This window comes from Myxine glutinosa, chromosome 9 (assembly GCF_964187855.1).
Source record: "Myxine glutinosa chromosome 9, kmMyxGlut1.1, whole genome shotgun sequence".
Lineage (NCBI taxonomy): Eukaryota > Metazoa > Chordata > Myxini > Myxiniformes > Myxinidae > Myxine > Myxine glutinosa.
The window spans coordinates 43,542,074-43,565,094 of record NC_136269.1 but is presented as its reverse complement, the minus strand read 5'-3'; the positions used below and the strand labels follow the sequence as shown (position 1 = coordinate 43,565,094).

Sequence of the window (23,021 nt, the reverse complement as noted above, 5' to 3'; positions counted from 1 at the left end):
CTTCCCAGCTCAAACACTCCCACAGAAACAACTCTCCCCCACAGAAAGGCCTCACCTCCCCGCTACCTCCTTCCCACCAGAAAGTCCCAACTGGGTTCCATCTTTGCTCTCCCCTCTCTCCTCCAATCCCAATGTCTGCAAGCTAGGATTCAGAGAGGAAAATGGTGAGGGGGGAGGGGAATTAATTTCAAAGGAGGGAAAAAAACGAGGCTCATTTATTTTTATTTTTATTTTTATTTCTCATTTTTATTTCAAATGCAAGCTGAACAAAAATGCAGTGAACGTCACAATGTGGCTTGTCCTGTTGAAGCTCCCAGAGACTAATTTCACAAAACACTATAATTAACCATAACTTTTCGCTGAAACATACATAATTTGGTTAATTAGAGCCTAGTAAAGTGTATAAGAAGAAACTTGCACAAAAATTGAGATTTTACGTTAAAATCGCATATTAAAGTTGAGTGTACGACACATAAAAGTCGGTCCAACCGACCTGCTATCCTTATTTTATGTCCTACAGCGTAAGGGAAAACGGGGGAAGTTCCAGAGGGGCAGATGCCCCCCCCCCTTGCCCTCCTCTGTAGATGCCCATACTTCCTACTCCCCTCCCCCACCCCACCTTCCGCCCCCCACCACCACATCTCCTCAAACACACTCCCCCCACCCCCCCCCCCCCCCACTCACCGAGAGTGACTCATCAATGTGTGTGCCATCCCTCGGGCGGACGTTAAACTGGGCATCCTGTCTGCCAGCATTAGGTGGTGGACGTTAAAGATTCCACGGTCGGTGTCCTTTGCAGAGATTAGGCGAGTTATCGCCGGCACCCTGAACAAATTACAAATTCCTGCTCGAATCTACAGGAACACTCCATCAGTCGCACAGCTGCGTACCCAAGCAACTGCTGTGACCTGCAGCCATATTCTGCTTATGAAGAAGAAAAAAAGGAAGAATTAAAATGGGCATTAGGAGATGGCTCTAACAAACTTGAAATGAGCACAGCCATGAGGTTTTCATTCAACTGTTGTGACAACCATGCTAAAATGTTAACAGATAACAGATATGAATGTGCCTTGGCAGCACAAGCTCTTTGGAACATGTTTAATGTTACAGTGAGGAATTTATGCCACCATGATTGCTAAAAACAAAACAATGCATTCTGGAGATTTGACATTTCTTTCAAATCATCTCTATTTTTTTTAAGTTACAACTTCCCATAATGCATGCCACGACTGTTAGGAAATGAAATTTCGATCTGAAGCTGTTACTTTAATGATGACTTTTGGTGGTGGGTATCACCCTTTCATATGCGGGTTGGTCATTGCCTTCTTTCTACAGAGGAGAAAACCAGTTGCAGAGACATGTCCTCCCTAAATGAGACGAAGGTAGAGAAGATCTGCAGCCAACCTGCTAAAGGACGGGAGCTCATGCATCATAACAGACGGCACTTTAGTCGGGTATACCCTAAAGGCCAGCGGATCGACTCGTCCAACTACAACCCACTGATATTTTGGGCTTGTAATGTCCATATGGCAGCACTGAATTTTCAGACACCAGGTGTGTTTCTTATTGGAGTAGAATAATGAGATAACAAAAATATTAAGTTGAATTTATGAATCGTTGAAGATGCAATACAATTTTCTGTGTATCGTCACCCCGTAGACAAAGCCATGCAGCTGAACCAGGCCCTGTTTGCCCTTAATGGCCGCTCGGGATACGTCCTGCAACCAGAACAGATGCGTGATCCCTCATACGACCCTTTCATTCCTTCACATTTGAACGGCTGCACTCTGCAGATCATTGTAAATATTTAGAGAAGCTGGAAGAGCTGAATATTTTGGAGTATGGTTGATCAGCATCTGCTTTTCCGTACCTTGTATAATTTGTTAACGAATAAGGATTTTATATTGTTCAGTACCCTACACCATGTGCTACTTCTACTTATTACCTGAAACACAAAAGTTCTCCTGCCAGTTTAGAGCAGGCCTAATTTGGTACCAGAGGCAGTTTCAACAGCTAGAGACGACAGTGATCCTATACAGGGCATTCTCAGCCAACTGACCCAACCATGGCAGTTGTGCCTTTGTTGGAGAATCTACAGGATCTATGTAGACCTGAACAACGTAGAACTGTCGATTAACATGTCAGCTGCCATCATGGGAAAGAGACTTGACTGGCATGGAGTTTAATCTATTTACGTTCTCTCCACATCAGATCTACGGAGCGAGACATCTACCCAGAGGAAGCCGAAGCATCAGTAACCCATTCGTGGAGGTAGAGATCTGTGAACCTCAAGAGAATGGAAATAAATACAAAACCAACGTAGTAGGTAATGACTGGCCCACCCCAACTTTAAAGCTCATCGGTTATCAGGTTTGAGGTCAAGCCGGTAGTTTTTGAAATTGCGTAAAGATTTTTCATTACATCTTTCCAAGTTAATTTGTATGTGTTGAAAACTTGCATGTCTGTTTAAAATCCATTTCGAATGCAGTCACACTTTGAATAGATATTTTTATTCCTATTTTTGTTTTCGGCAAGCCATTCTCTTGTGTATTTGGCTTTGCCAAAGTGAAATACCACATCAGAGAATTGCTCTTGATGTTTTGCTTTACATCCCTATTGTGCAGTTGATAATGGCATCTGCCCAACGTGGCAGCTTTCCACGCTCGTTTTTGACGTCATCTACCCGGAGATCTCGTTTCTACGTTTCACCGTCTACGAGGAAGACATGTTTAGCGATCCTAACTTCCTGGCCCATGCCACATTTACATTGAGGAACCTCAAGACAGGTGAGTGTCGCTGCATTTTGATGACACCATCGTCTGGAGGAAATAAATTTCTTCAACTTGATGTTTCAGCGAAACCCCAAAAATTATAGGGGTTGATCAAGGACGTTGGGTATAGCATTAAAGGTATGAGACTTGGCTTCAGATCTAGTACTTACCTTACTCTATGTTACAATAAAGCAGAAGCTAATTCCTGGCCTCACTTCTTTTTCGTTTGTATGCAGCACAAGGCTGCTGGGTAATATCATTGGCAGAGAGTGCGGCTGCGCCGCTAATGCAGTGAGTGCTCTCTGCTGGTCAGGGAAGGAATTTGGAATTTGTTCAGGGTGCCGGCAATAGCTCACCTCATCTTCACAAAGGACACCATGGGATATTTAATGCCCACCAACGAATGCTGGCAGACAGGATGCCTGATAAACATCCATCTGAGGGACGGCACACACATTGATGAATTCTTGCTTCTGAAACACTGGGATGACAGTTTATAGCTGGGTCAGGATTCAAACCAGACAAGACAGCTTAGAGGAGATTGCATGTACCTCTCAGCCATCCTGTCAGCATCCTGGCCTCACTGAGTAGATTCAGCAGGACGACGAGCTGAGTCGAAATTCCAGACAATCCCGTTTAATGTCTTCACAGGCTTTTGGGCTGGTAGGATAGCCGAGATGTATGCACACTGACCTCTGAGCCATCTAGGTCATCTTGGTGTCTCACAAGCAGTGTGAGGCATCATTGTGTGTGCCGTACCTCAGATGGATGTTAAACTGTACGCCCCGTCTGTCGGCATTAGTTGGTGGACGTCAGATATCAGGGTGCCCTTCGCGGGCACCCTAAACAAATTCCAAGCTTCTGCCCTAACCTACAGGGTGCATTGCATCAGTGGCATTGCCACACCCTCAGCCAATGATGCTACCCACAGTCATATGCTGCAAACGAAAAAAGAAGAAGACCTACTTTGTGTTGGTATTTTTAGAGATCACAAAATTGCAGTATTTTTGAAAGGTAGTCAGTCACCTGACAAGATGAGATGGTCGAAAATCGCTGGTACTTTAGTTTGTATGCTCAGCCAGGCTCAACGTGAGAAATCACCGTGACACCGTTTTTGTGATCGTCACCGTGACATTCTTCCTCCTACCCGACAATCTGTGTCTCGATATAATATGCAACTCAGGAATGCTCAACATCTTGACCTACCTCGGTGTAAGACTCAGATATACAAGAATTCAACAATTCCTTTTTTGATTGAAATGCTTAATTCTGTTATGTAGGTGAATAAATTCAACGACATGCATAATATGTTTGCTGATCTTCTTAAGTTTTCTGCTATTTTAGGTTATTTTGTTGGTAGAATTTGTTATATATTTTTTTTTGTTGTTTGATTATTATGCATGTTTATTTATTCCATATACTTATTTTGATATTTTGATTAATGTAATTTTATATGATTATCATTATTATTTTTATATACATTTGTAAGTTTTATGAAATACTTTTATTATTGTAAACTTGACAAATTTCAGTCTTCGAACTGCCTTGTCCAGTGTTTAATTATTTCAATAAACCGGAATGAAAAACAAGAAAGGATATTGTTAAATTGCAGAGCTGGGGACGAGAGTCAAGACTACAATTTTTGAAGTTAAAATTGGAGTGCAAGCGTTTGAAAGAAAACGATGCTGCAAGTGGAACGACTCTACAAAAAAACCAACCAACCACCTTTGGAGGCCATTTTTCCCCGCAGAGCAGGGGTGACCTTTTTCGGGCACCGTGGTCCCCTTTTTGAAGCAATGTTTTATGGCCGGATGCCCTTCCTGCCGCCAACCCTGTTAGTCGCCTCTTGTGACGCACAGGGAATTACCAGTGAACTGGTACTCAATTTGCCGACCTCGGAAGAATGAAAGGCTGAGTCAACCCCTCTGGCGTTAATTCAGCGATCGACCGGGATTTGAACCCAGGATCCTAGGATCCCAAGCCAGCACCCTAACCGCTAAGCCAACACCAGACTCTAACGGCTCCACAAAAGAACAAATATTTAGACTGTTTCTACTCTTGCTTTAAGATATTCACAGGCTGCATCTGCAAATCGAATTAATTTAACCTCTCCACCTGAGGTGAAAGTGAATATGATTAAATGAGTTTAGAATGTCTCCCCAGTCCATTCCATACAGCAACAACTCAAAGTCAATGATCCGGGCAGGTGTCACTTGTGGCGAAGGAATTTGGGAGAGGGCCCCTTGGATCAGTTATCCCCAGCCACCACCCTTTTGCCAGGACATCAGCATTCTCTTAACCAATTGATTAAAGCATATAATCCTAACTCAGCTTTCAATTCAACAATCCTGCTATGCATACAAAATAAATTAATAAATCGCTGTGTTGGAGCCAGAACTCTATCCGTCGCCCGTTGGTATATCCAGGTGCTTTTGCTAGCTTTATGGGATCTGAGAACCTCAAATTGATATTCAAGACTCCATGAACATTCCTCTTCTTTGTTTAATCCTCCCCTAATCATAAGGTCTTTATCTTGAACAAATGTCAAGCAAAGTAAACACAAAGGATGTTTTCTTATAGCTTAGATAGTGACATGTCAGGGAAACCTCAACCTAGCTTGGGGAATTTCTGGCCATTCCGAGCAGTAGTAAATTTCAAAAAGAAAGGAAAACAAGACCGGAAGTCTAACATCGGCATAGCCGGGGTTGTTTGATACTTTAGTTGAAGACTATAGTATGACCTGGGAGGGGATACCAATTAGCAAATAATGTAAGTATATAATTATTTTGAAGTACTCTAAATCTCTAAGCAGTCTGTCACCATGGAAATGAAGAGATTACAGTGAGACATTGGTTTATTCTATATGTTTAGAGTCAACAATGAACCAACCATACACCACTTCAATCAAGTAACTTTGCAGTCACAACAAAGGGATTTCAGTGTTATAATTATATTTACTATATTATTATTATTAATGTTATAATTATTATGAAAACGATACCACTCTATTAAGAAACCTGGGCTAACAACTGATGGTGAAACATGAAGGCATGAAGCTTAAGGCCTATACATAATGTGACGTTGGAAGACGCGTAACGTCTATGCTTTCTATATTTGGTGGTCATTTTAACAATCTGTTTGTTTGTGTTTCACACAGAATGCCTATACATAATGTGATGTTGGAAGACGCGTAACGTCTATGCTTTCTATATTTGGTGGTCATTTTAACAATCTGTTTGTTTGTGTTTCACACTGAATGCCTATACATAATGTGACGTTGGAAGACGCGTAATGTCTATGCTTTCTATAATTGGTGGTCATTTTAACAATCTGTTTGTTTGTGGTTCACACTGAATGAAAAACATAAAGGTAAAGCATGGCGATTGTGATATGACAGGTTCGACGATATGTTCAGCCTGAATGGTATATAAATCAAAATGGCGGCCGGTGTGTAAAATCAGCCGTCTTATGCCATAATGACATCACAGACGTAATCGCATCACATCACCCCTGTCATGTGACCATATCTTCAGCTTTGATTTGTGTACATTTGTGAGGGACATACATACATACATACAAACATACATACATACAAACAAACAAACAAACACACATACATACATACAAACAAACATTGTTCTAGATGGCTTTGACCTATGGGCTACACCTGTCAGCCCATAGGTCATTCATGTCAGCCCATAGGTCAGAACATTGTTCTAGATGGCTTTGACCTATGGGATACGCCATAAAAAACAAGTTAGGCTTGATTCACTCTGTTTTTCATGCTTAACCCATACAAGTATATACCAAACTCAACGCAAATCCAGTCAGTTGGGCTCGATACACTTTAAATAGTTAAAGATCCATGAAAATGACACAACACTGCCATTTTGCATGTGGTGTTGGTGTGTATTGGTGTGTGACATTTTATTTCACAATGTGTGGGGACCCCTGATAAGAAACTCCTTTGAGATGTAATTACCTGTCAAATTGATGAAGACCTTTCTTCTTCATAAGATTAGCATTACAGTTTACAACAGCAAAACACTTCGGAGCAATTTGCAGCTCCGGCCTTTGTGAAGTTAGAACCATAGAGTATACAAAACACCTGGAAACTTAAGGAAAAGTGACAGTGTTACTCTTTCTTTCTAATCTGACTGCTGTAAACAGTTATTTGTATTTCTTCCAGGGTTTCGCTCAGTTCCTTTGAAGAACAGCTCAAATGAGGATCTGGAACTGGCTTCTCTCCTGATTCACATTCAAATTACGGATGATAAGGTACCCATTGCAGATCTCATTTTCTACTTTTATCATACAAATTATGACGGTGTTTCTTCACTCTATTCATGATTACAATGATAATTTGGACAAAACACTTGCAAAAGAAAACATTACACAAAGATTCATTCAGGTTGAGTCCATGTGCTGTGATTTTATCCTTGGGCAGATGGATGGAATGGAAGACCTATATTCTTCCATTCAGCAACTCCGCATGCGTACTACCCAACTGTCCAGCCAGGTGTGTGAGTCAGTATGGGCCCCTGGAAGTCACAATTCCTACCAGCAGCAACTGAGTGAGCTTCAGGTGACACAACACCAACTCATGGAGCTGACAGCGATGCGCAACCAGCGGTCAGTCATACACAATTGTGAAAATGGCTTTTGAGTCCATCATTTACAAGTTCGATTCTTCCGAAACTCGGGTTGGTAAAGAGTTTGACTCAGACTTGGACTCGACCTTGTGACCTGAGACTCAAAAGAAGGATTGAGTGGAGTCCAATGTATTGAGGATTACAAATATGTATTTGCACTGACTGTTGCATTATTCCTCAAAAACATTGCAACGAGGAGCCAGCTTGCTGAATTAAAAAAAAAAAATTCATTACATTACGCCACCACATTATGCCACCATGGTTAGAGCATGGACAAAGAACCATATGTTGGTAATAATAGCGCAGGGTTTGGTGGGCCCAATGGCCTACTCCTGCATCGAAGTTCCTTGAGAGGGAACATTATTATTACATTGAACAAAAGTGTGCTGTTCTTTATCAGTTGGTCAATTGTCTTCACTAGCAACGGTACCCGCCCTATGGGTGGGGCTTCAATTGGGAGGCCCAAATGAAAAGGCAAAATATCAGAAATTGAAGGTTTTTAAAATTTTAAACGATTCATATAAACATCCGTTGAATCATATCACACACAAATCATCAAAATCTAAACAGTATCTTTAGAATTTCAATAAAAGCCACATCACTGTTCATATCGGTAAATATTATTCCATCGTGTTTCAAATCGTGATCGATACACTATGATCGTGATCGATAATCGTGTTCACAATCGCTATGTCGTATGTACTCCCAATATGTGTACCAAATTCCCGATACGTGTAACTGTACCAAATCAACAGTTAAAAGGATTTTGAGCCGATAGCTGTTACGGCCTTGGCAAGATCGATGGAGACAGCGTTTATTATACTTTTAATGAAGGACACTGTCTCAAGCCCCAGTCCCCATCACGGATGGGGCTCAGCGGTTTATTCGAGCCTGACGGCGAAGGGCAAGGTACACGCTGGCCCGTCCAGTGTAGCGCGCGTGCGGCCCCGGACATCGAAGGGCATTAAACGTTCATTAAACATTAAACGTTCATTAAACATTAAACGTTCATTAAAGGATTACGAAACGAAAAACATTACGAAATTACGTTCACACCGTCACGTCAAACACTACCGTGAACACATACATCGTCACAATGAACGTTATGCAAACGCGAATGTTATGCGGGAGTCCAAACCTGAGAATACTGGAGACCAAAGCTGAAATTGGGAAAACTAAATAGCCTATTTTACTCCTGGAGATCCCAGGATTACCCACACAAAATATCGTTTCGATCGGTTGAGCCGTTTTTGCGGTACTTTCGAACAGACAGACAGACAGACAGACATTTGGTGAATTATATTAAGATGAAAAACAAACGATTGTCTACATGGCATTGTTATTATCCCCATTGTGTGATAGACCCTGATATACACTGTCTGGCTACTTTATTAGGACCGATACCTACAATTTGGTTGAACTCTCATTTGACTTAATCACATACCTGGTGTTGGCCTAATGGTTAGGGGGGCTGGCTTGGGATCCTAAGGCCCTGAGTTGAATTAACGCCAGGTGGGGTTGACTCAGCCTGTCCTCCTTCCAAGGTCGGCGAAATGAGTACCAGATAACTGGTTATAGAGAGGCATTGCATCAGCGGCAGACGCGCCCACAGAAAAAAATGATGCAACCAGCAGCCGGGTGGCTGCACACTAACCACCCACCACCGAATCATCACTTTGATGTGACTTTGACTGTGCAAGGTTCCAGAAATTGATTTCAGGGATGACATTTTGTCAAGGTCCGAAGAGAGAGAAGAGGCTGCAGCCTGTCTGTCGGATGTCACAGCAGATGGTGGCGTCATCAGCGAATACATAAAGGGGATTTTCCAGAGAGTCTGAGAGATTATTGATGAAGATCAGTAATAGGACTGGGCCCAGAACACTGCCTTGTGGTACTGCAGCCTTAACAGGGAGAGGAGATGAGAGGATTCCGTTGAGAGCCACACATTGGCTATAATCTATCTATAATTCCAGTAATCTCTGTCTGTCTGTCTGTACGTTTGTTTGTCTGTGACCGCTGTTTCTCGACAACCACGGGTCCGATATACTTTTAACTTGCCAGGTATATTGCTGGGGACCCGAGGATGTGCCTTTTCAAGGTTTCATATTAATCGGACAATTACTTACCGAGCTATGTCCAAAAAACGATTCAACCAATCAGAGAGCAGCGAACGATCGCGTGTGCCGAACGTGGCGGGCACACTCTGCCTCGGATGGCACATTTGAGAGCGTATTCATTTATTTCACGTTTGCAAACTATGTTGGCGTTAAACTATGTTTTACAACTAATAAAAACGAATTTGCGATTCATTCGCTTTCCTGCGCGTTTGTGCACGCGATGGCGATTTCTTTACCAAACTCCGGAAGCCGTTCGCTTTGGACCAAACCATTGCATGTAAATAGAGGGGGGGGATTGTCACCACTCGCAAGCCGTTCGCTTTGGACCAAACCATTTCATGTAAATAGAGGGGGGGGATATAATTTTAGATATAGATATAGTACGGGCATGCCCTAGTAGTAGAGAACGTCAGTAAGCAATACATGGGGTTAGTCTTGGATACCATAGGCAGAGAGTTTGGAGTGTTTTATTGATACGTTTTACAAGTATTTTTTTAAGCATCTGAGTGACATCACTATTTATTCGAAATGGCTAAAATAGATCAAATGCTGGTTGGCTTGTTTGGCATTTCCGTCTGAGCACGTAGACAACGATACTTGGATCCCAAGTTTACATCACAAATCCTGTGCTGACTTTCTTTGCCTCCTCATGTCCTTGTTATTCATGTGAAAATGCACTGATGCCTCCCGTCTTTGCTTGGCATGTATTATACGTTCACGCTCCTAATTGGGCCTTAGTTGGTGTTTCAAAATTGAAATGAAAACTACCAAATCTCCAATTTTTCACTGCAGTATTCAACATTTCCTTCCGGCAATATACCTGTTCGGGAATAGTTTGGCTTGCAGTTAATTTTGTTATCAAATGGACGAAGATAAATGCTCAAACATGGCTGGTGAGCTCAGTCAGCCCTTAGAGTGGGAATGGTCCATGGTGGTTTGTGCGGGACAACCCCGGTGGTGTCTCGAAATAGTCATGCCAAATACTCCAAAAATGGTACAGGCTACTTCCTTGTTTGGGCACAGACGAACAACAATAGGTTGGCAACCATAGCTCTCCTCCTGCTTCAAAGTTCCTATATTAATAAGCAACATTGAATCATTGCTTATTCTAATTGCTGATTGCATACTTACCGGTACTTTAAATATTTGACTGCCATAATTTATTTTCTTGTTTGATGCATCTGCAGGCTCAAAGCGATACATCAGCAGCAGAACACAGACGAGCCTTAACACAAGTTTCTCAAAGCCAAAGAACCTCATCGACTTCAAAGCACACCTTTGAGGGTATACCTGCTGTCTTTGAGCCCTTCCAGCAAGAATCTGTGTGTGGCACTTGAACTGCGACACGACTGGAATTTATCCGTGTGTCTGCGGTGTGGTGCTTCAATCGGGGGACGAACACTGAATGGTGAACATTGATGACATTCTGTTTTGGACAACCTTTTCACAGCCTCACTGACGGTGATATTTAAAAGACAATATGTCATGGCTTGGCTCAGCCGTTGATCTACCAAAGGTCTTTTCAATTTTTCTTTAGTTTGTGGAGCAATTTCCTGTGATCTTTTAAACCTGGAAGATTCCGGTTGATTTATTTGTCTTATTTTTTCATTATATTCTTGTTTCACTGTATTAAACAAAAAACACTCATTGCAAAATGATATGGTCTTGTAGCCAAAGATCTCACAGCTACACCAACCAATAAGACAGGCCACATCTCCATTATATCAATATGCACTTTTTTCGGTGCTATCGATATGTCTGTTTTGGTGGTTTTATTTCACATTTTTTTAACAGTCGTTATCAAAGCCATATTTATTAAGTATGGAAATATGGTGGAAGTTTTGCCAGCTCCCTCTCCCTTCACTGCTCTATCCTCCAAAAGCTCTTTCCGTTATCTCATCACTTCTCCCACAATGCCGTACCCTTCCTTCTCTTCTATTTCTCACATTTCCACAATGTGTGATAAATACATGCCCCACAGTCACTTGTATAACATAATCAGATGGATTGTCACTCAAATTACTCTTACATGTGCCTTGACCTCTGTACAAAACAAGTGCCAAGCACTAGGGGGTGCATGTGCCTATGTCCCCACTTTTCTGAAGACAACAAACACACAACTAACTCCCACATCTCAAAACCTCCACCAGCTCCCCTCTCCCATATTCTATTCCCCATAAGGCCTACCGTAAAATGGGGGGAATAGGGACAGCAAGGTGAATAGGGACACAAACTGAAAAAAAGTTCGGAAACTTTTTTTGCTGAAAATTGATAACCATACTGATTTGTTGATATTTGAGTTGAAAGTGTTCTCTTGTTTTTTAAAAAAGCAACTTATAGTCCCTATTAACCCCATATATGGGTTAAATAGGAATAAATAGGATTTTTATGGCCGTCCCTATTCACCCCGTTTTACGGATGAATAGGGACAGTCACTAATACAAAAAAATAATAATCAAGAAATAGGGACAGTTTGGAGAAACTTTTTATCCCATATTTTTTTTCATTGGCACCATGGTTTATATTATGGGTGCATGTTATGTGCATCCATCTGAGCTATCAATTTAGCAATAAGTTGGAAACTCAGGATTGTTTCTTGATTATTATTTTTTTGTATGAGTGACTGTCCCTATTCACCCGTAAAACGGGGTGAATAGGGACAGCCATAAAAATCCTATTTATTCCTATTTAACCCATATATGGGGTTAATAGGGACTATAAGTTGCTTTTTTAAAAAACAAGAGAACACTTTCAACTCAAATATCAACAAATCAGTATGGTTATCAATTTTCAGCAAAAAAAGTTTCCGAACTTTTTTTCAGTTTGTGTCCCTATTCACCCCATTTTTACGGTACACTATCCTTGAAAGGTTTGATCACAATTAATTAGATCGGTTAAATGGATTATCTCCTTCCCCATTCCAAATCCCCCCCTTAAATTGAAGAATATATAAAAACTAATAAATCAATTTTTTCCACCATAATTCCCCCATGGGCCCCCATTATGCAAACCACATTTGTATGCACTGCGGCTTATAGGACTGACGTGAATTCCCCGATTATAGAGAACACCCCTTCCCACTCCCCATCCTCACCCAAATTGCCACCCTCCTTATGACACTTGCCATGGGGCCCCAATTGTGTCTGCCAAGTTTGGTCGCCTTACAAGGTTCCGTTCTCAAGATATACAAGACATAAGGGAACAGACAGACAGACAAACAGTACAATGGAGTGTGAGTGACAATAAGGACAGCCTGTCTGTATCATCTTTGCCTCATGCGAGACAGTTTAGCAAATGTGCCTCACAGGGACCAATAAAAACACCTGACTTCAAAAATAGGCCCAGGATGTGACCGACAATGACTTACTCGATCAATAGCGATTATAGGATATTTCTGATTGTTAATTTGGCTTCTTCACAACAAAGGAATTCAGACGGACATTACAATAAGCTTTATGTGAATTTAATAACATTACAAAGTGTAATTAAAGTTTTCTTTTACTTTTACTCATATAGTTTTGCCCAAGATGTAGCCATCCTTATTTAAAATGCTTTATGTTCTCTCGTGGCTCTTATTTATTTAGCCAAGTACGACTAGTTAAATTATTTCGTGTCATCGGTACAAACCAAGTTGTTTCGCAACATTACCAACAAAGGAAATTCCTCCACTATCGTTGAGTGTCATTTATAGCACGTGTCCCTCCCTACAGCAAATTTGTATGCCAACACGTAGCTGCCCAAGCCGCTGTCATCTCTAAAGAGAGCATTGTCTCATCCTTGCACCTCCTGTACACAGCCATAGCAACATCAATACAGGTCCGAACATTTGCAATGCCCAAAAAAAAAATTATCCGTAAGAAAATATTTTTCTTAAAATAAGAAACGTTTCCCTGAAACAGGAAAACTATGAGAAAATATTTGTTGCGGCTGTCTAGAAAAACTTACTTGTGCTTTTCTTTTTTCAAGAAAACTTTTCTTGTTTTCAGAAAATATTTTCTTACTTAGAAATTCTTTTTTGGCAGTGTGCTTTTTGACCTCATCACCCTCCTCCTTTATACGCCGTCTCGTGTGTCTACCAGCTTATCAGAACAAGAATGATTGCAATGTGGTCACAACCTACGACAAAATCTGGTAATGGGCCGATCGGGAAATGCACATTTAAAATACTCTTAGGAGATGGGCAGTGCGATTGGGAAACACACATTTAATGCACTATTAAAAACTTAACTCGACACCTCTCATCCATGACCTCCTCCGCCATGGTTATATCAGAACGAGCTGATTCGTGACAAAGTCATGGATTGTTTAACCCCATTATGTAACGCAATTATTTTTAGGGAGGTGCCAACCGGCAGGTTTGATTAAGCCTTACTAATAGTAATTTTTATGCAACATGATTCGAATTTTTGGGGTCCCTCATCGTGAGTAACACCTGACCCAAACTAAGCCAATGGAAATCTGATGCAAACAAACATGGGCAGTGTATAATCAGCAGAGGCCTAACAGACCTGATGTCTTAGGTCCACCAGAAAACCAAGATGGTGGCCATATTTTGTCTGGGTACCATGTTTGGTGTTGTCGAGCGCCAAATGGGAGTGTCCGACCAAAAATCCTACAGCAGTTCGACCAATGGGTGCACATTTCAAAAATAGACTCCCAACAAGAACCACAACAGCAACAACAACCATGCGTAATTCTTGCAGACTTGTGACATGTCACAGGGAAAAATAAATTGTGATGTCGTACTTTATTTATTTTAGCATGGCTAGTTACAGGTCCTACGAGTTAGTGGTAAACCCCAAATGCGTACAGATTGGTACTTTCAAAGAATGTTCTGAGTATAACAAAGGTAATAAAGATGGTGATAGACTTGTTGTACGTCACAACTCAGCATTGTTGTTTTTGAACAAAGGAGAACTTGTCCAAACTAGAACAGCGCTCAGGAGAGTGCATACCTCCGCCAGGCTGAACCATTTACGATTCATAGCCAGCCCACTGATAGGCCACATCTGTGTCTGGACCTAAATCATCCACCAAGTTTTATCATAATTCATCCACAACTTATTGAAATATCGTGCTACATATCGTTTTAGGCCCCATCTCTCAATGGTGATGAACTACTTTACAAAATGATAGTACATATCCGGATTGGGATCTTCACTAAAATCGAATTAAATCGTCCTTGTCAAACACCCAACATGTCCACCAGGTATCGTCTCAATCCTCCATAACGTTTTGAGATATCCTACACACAGACAGACAAACAGCGGTGAAAACATAACCTCCGTCCATCTTTAGTCGCAGAGATAAAAATGCCATAATTGATCATGGAGGTTGTTATTACGCACCCTCCTAATCCATGTCTGAAAATATAGCGTCCCGATTTTTTGGTTTTTATTTTTCTAACACACCACAATATATTATCGAATTTGTTGGCAGTAGTACCAAGCGTTGCCCAGTGATGTTCTAATCCTGTTGACATTTTGAACAAATTATTTTGTTTGTTTTTTTCCTTTTTTTTCACACACACTAATCGGGAGAATTTCATATTGCCTTTCACATAGTTACAAAGGCTCAGGCACTATTAGAGGGATTTTTTTTAATCGCCAAAAAATCGAACATATTTTTTCAAATATATATATATATTTCCCCCCCCCCCCCCCCCCCCAAAACGCTCCCCCACACTCACTGATGAACCTCTGAAAGTTTGACGAAGATCCGTTCAGCCATCTCTGAGAAAACTGGCGACACACAGATAAACGGCTCTCTCTAGTATAGATCGTGCTTTGTTTGCATGGAGGTTGTAAGAATGAGTTCAAACCAAAGAACCTGTGCCAACACCTGGCTCGGAGTCCATAAAGCTACTGACTTCACGATTGACTGCTTATACCGCGTCTGTATTATTAGGAGGTCATAGAGCAGAAATCAATTCCGATTTCAAAAGCTTTTGCTGGAGTAACGCATTACCATCTCTGTCTGTATTTTTATGATCCTTTCTCGTGAAGTGTTGCCTTGCTGCATTATCATTTCAATGAGATTTAAATGCGCAAATTGTTCATCCTCATTTGCCATTCGTTGCTGAATTATTAACTCTCGTTATTTTGTCCTGTTACATCCATCGAATGGGATATCTCACAGAAGTTCATAAACTCTCCCTCTCCCTTCCACAGATCTCCCGATGTCCCCGCTCTCTACTGTTGTTTTGCTTCCCCCTCTCTCCCCCTCTTGTCTCCCGCTCCCTTTATTATATGTTCTATGTGTTCGTGCATACACGAGCCTCAACTTATTATACAAGAAAAAAAAACGTTTATTTATTTATTTTTTTTACATGGAAATCGCCCCAAACAAAGCATAAAGCCACTCTAAGTAAGGGGCTAAGGGAAGGTTATAAAAATAAAAGGACAAAATCAAACCATATAAAAATTTAAAAATACTGAAAAATCACTCATAGAGTGACACTTGGCAAAAGAGAACAAAGTAGAATGGCACTCAGTAGAGCATCCTTTTGACCTCAAAAATAATTGGTGGTTGAATTCAGTGACCTGATGTGCAAATTATCTTCAAATTTTAAGTTAATCAGATGAAAATTTACAATTTTAGAAATTCGGCCTATGTTGACCTTTTGACCTATGTTGATCTCAAAAATAATTGGTGGTTGAATTCAGTTCGCTGATATGAAAATCCTAATCAAATTTCAAGTCAATTGGATGAAAATTGGGGATTTTAGAAATTTCGCCTATGTTGACCTTTTGGCCAAAGTTGACCTCAAATATAATTGGTGGTTGAATTCAGTTCGCTGATATGATAATCTTATTCAAATTTCAAGTCAATCAGATGAAAATTGAGGATTTGAGAAATTTGAAATGGTTGTTGACCTTTGGCCATGTTGAACTTTTGGCCTATGATGACCTCAAAAATAGATGGTTGAGTCCAATTAGCTGATATGAAAATCCTATTAAAATGTCAAGTCAATCGGATGAAAATTGACGATTTTAGAAATTTGAAAAAAAAGTGGTTGACCCTTGGCCTATGTTGACCTTTTGACCTCAAAAATAAACAGGATTCTGTCGGACCACCAACTCCACCATTTGGTGAAGTTTTGTGAAGATCAGTTTAAAATTGTGACCAGTATAAGTGAGCGGACAAGTGTGGCAAGTATAAGTGAGTGGACAGACAAACACACACACACACACACACACACACACACACACACACACACACAAACCGGAGTGATGAAAATACTTGTCAAAATTTTTTTTTTGCCCAAGTAACAGGAAAACATCCAAGACACAGGAAGTAGCATAAGTCAGATAAAGCGTGATTAAACCTCAAGGATGTAGGAAGTAGGACTGGACATTCCTCTTGAAGTTGAGTACATTATAGGATAATCAAGAGTGCGAGTTGGAGTTTCGTTACTTGCAATTGCCTTCGCGTACGACGCACGTTGTCCGACTTTTGAAGAGACAGACAGACGATGTTCGATTTACGTTTTACATTGTCAAACACACCAGCTTATACATGCATTGTGACCTATATGTGAATGCTCAATGTGGTGCCACATAATTGTATTTAAATGTTTGTTTTCCCCTCCTCTACATGATGATTACTGTAAGTAATCCATTTACATATTGAAAGTTTGTGAATTAATCCAAATACGCAGTGCACTATTAATATTTCATAGTGTGTGTACATGAATAAACCCTCCTTGTTTTATTTGTCGCTTTTGGTAATTGTGGGATGAAACTAAAGATTTTCTCCCTCTTTAAAACAGGGACATGCTGTTTTTTTTTGCGGTTTCGCATAACTATAAAGAATGGCGTTATTTTTCAGGCAGCGAATATTCAAGGGGTAATGCCAAACCCAACGCCACTGCGCACAGGTTCAGGTGTAGCATCATTGTTGCCAGGTATGAGGGCATAGCGTCAAATGCTGGGTATTCTAATCGCGTCCGTGACGCACTCACATGCACAAACCTAAAGGTCAGAGAGAAAGTTTAATGATTTAAACACCAGTGTCAAGATGTCAAAACGTAACCTTTAAAACTTCCAAGAGGCAGACAATACTGCCGAAACAAGCTATGATGTTTGTGCTGCCGAACTGTAGGGGCGGATCCGGGGGGGGTGCAGGGGGTTCGCACCCCCCCCCCCTTCGATCCAGGATGAGGGTGCAGGCGATGCGAATCTGCTGAACTGTTGGACCAGGGAAGAACACACGGAACTGCAGAAACTTCCAAGAACGCACGAAATGCCGTTTCTGACGATCAATTTTTAAAAATTTCCTGGAGGGGGACCCCCAGACCCACCTTTATCCCTCCCCTCCCCCCCCCCCCCCCCCAGCACTATAGTTTCATGCACCCCCCTGTCTTGAAATTCCTGGATCCGCCCCTGCGAAGGTTACATTGCATTGGGTGGTCAGCCATTACCTTCCCATTCACGGTGCTGGCAGGTAATGGACACCGTGGGAACTTTAATGTCCACCAACAATAACCACGCAGACAGGTCCCATCCGATGAAAGGTGCACTCACATATGCAATATTCCCTGCCTTTGGAACAACAGAATGACATTTATACCTTTTTACCGTCTGGAATCAAACCCTGCAGAAAGGGCAGCTGAAAGGCTACGATACTGTCACCGATCTCTGCCATTCTCAGACTACATACGTTTTCCCATAAGCCTTACGGTGTAGAACAATATAGAAAACAAGTACAAAAAGTTTTAATTAAAACAAAAGCCGCGTCGATGTTACACAATGCCTAGATGCAGCTGTGCCTATAACGTCGATGTTATAGGCACAGGACATTCCTATTGATTCGATTACTTGATGTTATTTTTGTGCAAAGTGAAAATATATCTCGGCAATTTCCCGTGTGTGGCGACGAATTTTTAATATATCTCGGCATTTTCCCGTCTGTTATTTCAGGCGGTGTATGACTGACCATGCCGCGATTTAAAAAATATATATCTCGGCAATTTCCCGTATGTGGCGACACGTGAAAGAAGCTATGCTCCTCTCCACATTATTGTGACGACGTATAAATTAAATATTTCATCGTGACGATTGTCATCAAATGGACGAATTTTTAATATATCTCGGCATTTTCCCGTCTGTTATTTCGGGCGGTGTATGACTCACCATGCCGCGATTTAAAAAAAAAAATCTCAATGGACTTGAAGTTACAGGCCTTTGAGAATTCATTTCGTTCTATAAAGGGCAACTTTCATCGGATTTTCTTCCCGTTTTTTTTCAACCGAGTCTAAAACTATGTTAGCGACTGTGAAAAATGAAATGATATATCGAATTTGATTTGAAATAAAACTGTGTGAGAGAGGAAGACACCACGGGCCTACAAAACAGGCCTCAAAGCTATGCGAGTTAATAAAATGATGGATATTTGTTTATATGAAGCCTCTCCCACAATGGGTGGAGCTATGGTTCCCAGAATGGGTGGAGCTTTGAGGTTTTGTCTTCTCTGCAAGAACAAGAAGAACAAGAAGAAGAACAAGAAGACCAACAACAACAGCAGAGGGCACTCTATGAGCAGCGTCTGCGACGTGGCTAAAAACATTGATGGAAACTATAGCATTGACATCATTGTGCTAAATTGATGAAAAAGAAAAAGCATCTTTTAATATATACTGCTACTGGTGGGGGAGGAAATATATTGGGTGCAAGTTCAGCTTGTACATAAACTTGCATTGAACATTGAGAGGGCATGATCTCCATGTTTGATCATCATAATTCTCACCTCCAACTCCAACTCCCACCCCAAATCCTCAACTCTCGCCCTCAAAACCCCAACTCCTGCCGTCAAAACCCCAACTCCTGCCCTCAAAACCCCAACTCCCACTCTGGAAACCCCAACTCCCACTCTGGAAACCCCAACTCCCACTCTGGAAACCCCAACTCCCACTCTGGAAACCCCAACTCCCACTCTGGAATCCCCAACTCCCACCCTGGAAACCCCAAGTCCCACCCTGGAAACCCCAAGTCCCACCCTGGAAACCCCAAGTCCCACCCTGGAAACCCCAAGTCCCACCCTGGAAACCCCAAGTCCCACCCTGGAAACCCCAAGTCCCACCCTGGAAACCCCAAGTCCCACCCTGGAAACCCCAAGTCCCACCCTGGAAACCCCAAGTCCCACCCTGAAACCCCAAGTCCCACCCTGGAAACCCCAAGTCCCACCCTGGAAACCCCAAGTCCCACCCTGGAAACCCCAAGTCCCACCCTGGAAACCCCAAGTCCCACCCTGGAAACCCCAAGTCCCACCCTGGAAACCCCAAGTCCCACCCTGGAAACCCCAAGTCCCACCCTGGAAACCCCAAGTCCCACCCTGGAAACCCCAAGTCCCACCCTGGAAACCCCAAGTCCCACCCTGGAAACCCCAAGTCCCACCCTGGAAACCCCAAGTCCCACCCTGGAAACCCCAAGTCCCACCCTGGAAACCCCAAGTCCCACCCTGGAAACCCCAAGTCCCACCCTGGAAACCCCAAGTCCCACCCTGGAAACCCCAAGTCCCACCCTGGAAACCCCAAGTCCCACCCTGGAAACCCCAAGTCCCACCCTGGAAACCCCAAGTCCCACCCTGGAAACCCCAAGTCCCACCCTGGAAACCCCAAGTCCCACCCTGGAAACCCCAAGTCCCACCCTGGAAACCCCAAGTCCCACCCTGGAAACCCCAAGTCCCACCCTGGAAACCCCAAGTCCCACCCTGGAAACCCCAAGTCCCACCCTGGAAACCCCAAGTCCCACCCTGGAAACCCCAAGTCCCACCCTGGAAACCCCAAGTCCCACCCTGGAAACCCCAAGTCCCACCCTGGAAACCCCAAGTTCCACCCTGGAAACCCCAAGTCCCACCCTGGAAACCCCACTCCCACCCTGGAAACCCCAAGCCCCACTCCCACTCTGGAAACAACAAGCCCCACCCTGGAAACCCCAAGCCCCACCCTGGAAACCCCAAACCCCACCCTGGAAACCCCAACTCCCAGTCACACCCTCAAAATCGAAACCTGCACTCTTGAGCATCAGGGGTGGCCATATCTTGCAATCCTGACTGCGGTATCAAAATTGCACATTTTACGGACTAGTACACCCGCAGACTCCGGGAGGGGCCGGAAGGGTCATTCCTCTTTGGGGTATATAGATTACAGTTGATCTATGGGCGGGTTTCAAGAACATTGGGTGTGTGTTCATTTACCAAGTTTCTTGTGGAGAGATCGCCAAGTGGTTTAAGCATTCGAGCAAGCACTCCATTCAAAACCGTTAAGAAATGGCTAGCTAGCTGCTTGGTAAATGAGCACATCCCAGTCTTCCTCCCTTTGTTTCCTATTAAACAGCGGGAGCGAGTTTCAAAAGTTCACTATGAAAAATGCCACGGTAGTGGTAGAAAGGGCCATGTTACTAACCCAACATTTGTGGGGCATATAGAGTACCATAGATCTTTGCTCAGTTCTGTAAGTAAACCTTACTTCATGGATGTTGGGATTCCTCCAAATTTCTTCATTTAGTGTTACAAAGAGCATTAGCGACTGTTTAAAAAGCAAATCATACGTGTTTGTGGTTTATAATATTTTTTCTTCCTGTAGAAGCTGTTGCTCACACTGTAACGCCATTATAACGAAAAGCTATTTATACATGTTATCATTGCAGGAAAAACGCTTTGGGGAAGTGGGACATTATTAGTATTAATAGCCGGCAAAGCCGGTGTTGTGAATGAACGCGTATGTATTATGTTGAAAAGCTAGATTTTGCTGGATCCTTTGAGAATTTCGAAGCATTGACGCACCAAATCGCTCCATGGAGGCCGCCATTTTGCGGATGAGGAAGTGTGGATAAAAAAATTGCGAAAAACTTCAATAGGAGTTTGTTTCACCCGTCTTTTTTTGATTCACAATCTTATACACCTCTAATTTGTAATTAAAATACTTTAAGACCAACCTCGTTCCCCGGGCCCGCACAGGCCCTGGTTGTCTTCAACGAAAATCGTCACCAAACACCGGAACCAATGAGATTCGAGCATTTGAAAAAATATTTCGAAAAATATTTCAAAAAGCTTATTACCTCGTTTCGGACGCTGAAAACGGCGTCAAATATTCTAAAATTGACGAAGAATTATTTTTTAGAAATCTCGCGGCCGTAGGGGATAGTTTTTCACGGCCGGAAATAGCCGAAGTTGAGACAGAATTCACCGAATTAATCAAGAAGGAAATTTTAAAAATTTTAATCTCATCCAGAATGCAAATGGTGTCATTTTGAACTAGGTACGGTACCTACTACACCTACCTACTACCAACTACCTAACCTACTGATGCCATAGTGATGTATGGTGGCAAGAGGCTTTGGCTTCGCCGGCTCATTGCGGCTTTGCAGTCGGGTACTAGTATTGTTTTGTAATAACATTAATAATATGCGATTGTCATTAATTTTGTTATTCAAAGCGTCTTTGGAAAAACGCCACGATAAATCTTCTTCTTTGGACAAACGCCACGATAAAGCTACCTTAATATGGATATACACCTCAACACGCAACCCCATTGACGGCAATGGTGGGGAAAATCCACTCGGGGGAGAAAACCCCCTTGGGGAGGGGGGCAAATGAATGTGCTACAACCTTAATTATGTAACCCTTGGTCATCTTGTCAAGTTTGCTTGAGATTGGATAAGTAAGGACGGATTTGTATTGGCGTCAAAAATTCATCAGACAGATGGACAGACACATATGGCGTATTTTAGTATGATTATAATCTGGTCTGGATAAAGCTTTCTTTGGCTGAGACGAGGTGCGGTCCTCGTCTTGATTATGGGAGAGTACTGGCACTTCAACAATGACTTAGTTCAGGATGAAGCTTTTTCTTTCAGTATTTCACAACTTTTGGCAAGCTTGGAGAAACAGAAAAGGAGATTTCTGCTCACTTGGACTCTGGTGGGATGTGGGGAAGGTACAGCTGAAATTGTTGTTCCAGGAGTACTCCACAGAATGATAAAACACTTGGGATAGAGATCAGGAGGCTAGAAGAGGAGCTGTTGCATCTCGAGCGTCGCCTGACAGCACTTTGTGAATTGCATATGTACGAAGAAAATAAGAACTAGTTCCTGCAATAAGGTCCCGTGACGGTTTTGTCCAACCCAAGGTTTGAAGGATGATTTTACATAATTCGAGTATGCTGAATAAAATGAGCTGGGGTGAACCTCGCAAAAATATGGGTTAACTCGGCCAGACGTCAAAATTGAAGATGGTCGCCACACGACTTCCGGTAAATTAAAAAATGGCATATCTTTGTTTCTGCATGTCAGATTTTCGCAATTTTTTTGTTTAAATACATGTTTTTGAGGTCAATATTTTTCATTTAATGGCATTGCAACTTGCAAGTCACTATATGTATTTGATTAGTCATAAAAATATATAATACTTTTTGGAGGCAAAATCAAAGATTTTACCATTAGTGGTGTTACCATTAGTTACATCGCCAAGTAACTTGCAGA

The 23,021-nt window shown here is 42.1% G+C and overlaps 1 protein-coding gene across 1 annotated transcript in view; it reads left to right on the top strand.

The window, feature by feature from the left end:
• Positions 1–11,445, top strand: part of LOC137414833 (1-phosphatidylinositol 4,5-bisphosphate phosphodiesterase gamma-1) — a 212,965-nt gene extending 201,520 nt beyond the window's left edge. Inside the window, exons 27-33 of the mRNA XM_078784318.1 lie at positions 1,336–1,554; positions 1,660–1,799; positions 2,212–2,326; positions 2,625–2,786; positions 6,961–7,049; positions 7,219–7,403; positions 10,728–11,445. Coding sequence (XP_078640444.1) covers positions 1,336–1,554; positions 1,660–1,799; positions 2,212–2,326; positions 2,625–2,786; positions 6,961–7,049; positions 7,219–7,403; positions 10,728–10,770 — 953 coding nt within the window. The 3' untranslated portion in view covers positions 10,771–11,445. The remainder of the gene's footprint in view (positions 1–1,335; positions 1,555–1,659; positions 1,800–2,211; positions 2,327–2,624; positions 2,787–6,960; positions 7,050–7,218; positions 7,404–10,727) is intronic.
• Positions 11,446–23,021: the final 11,576 nt, after the last annotated feature.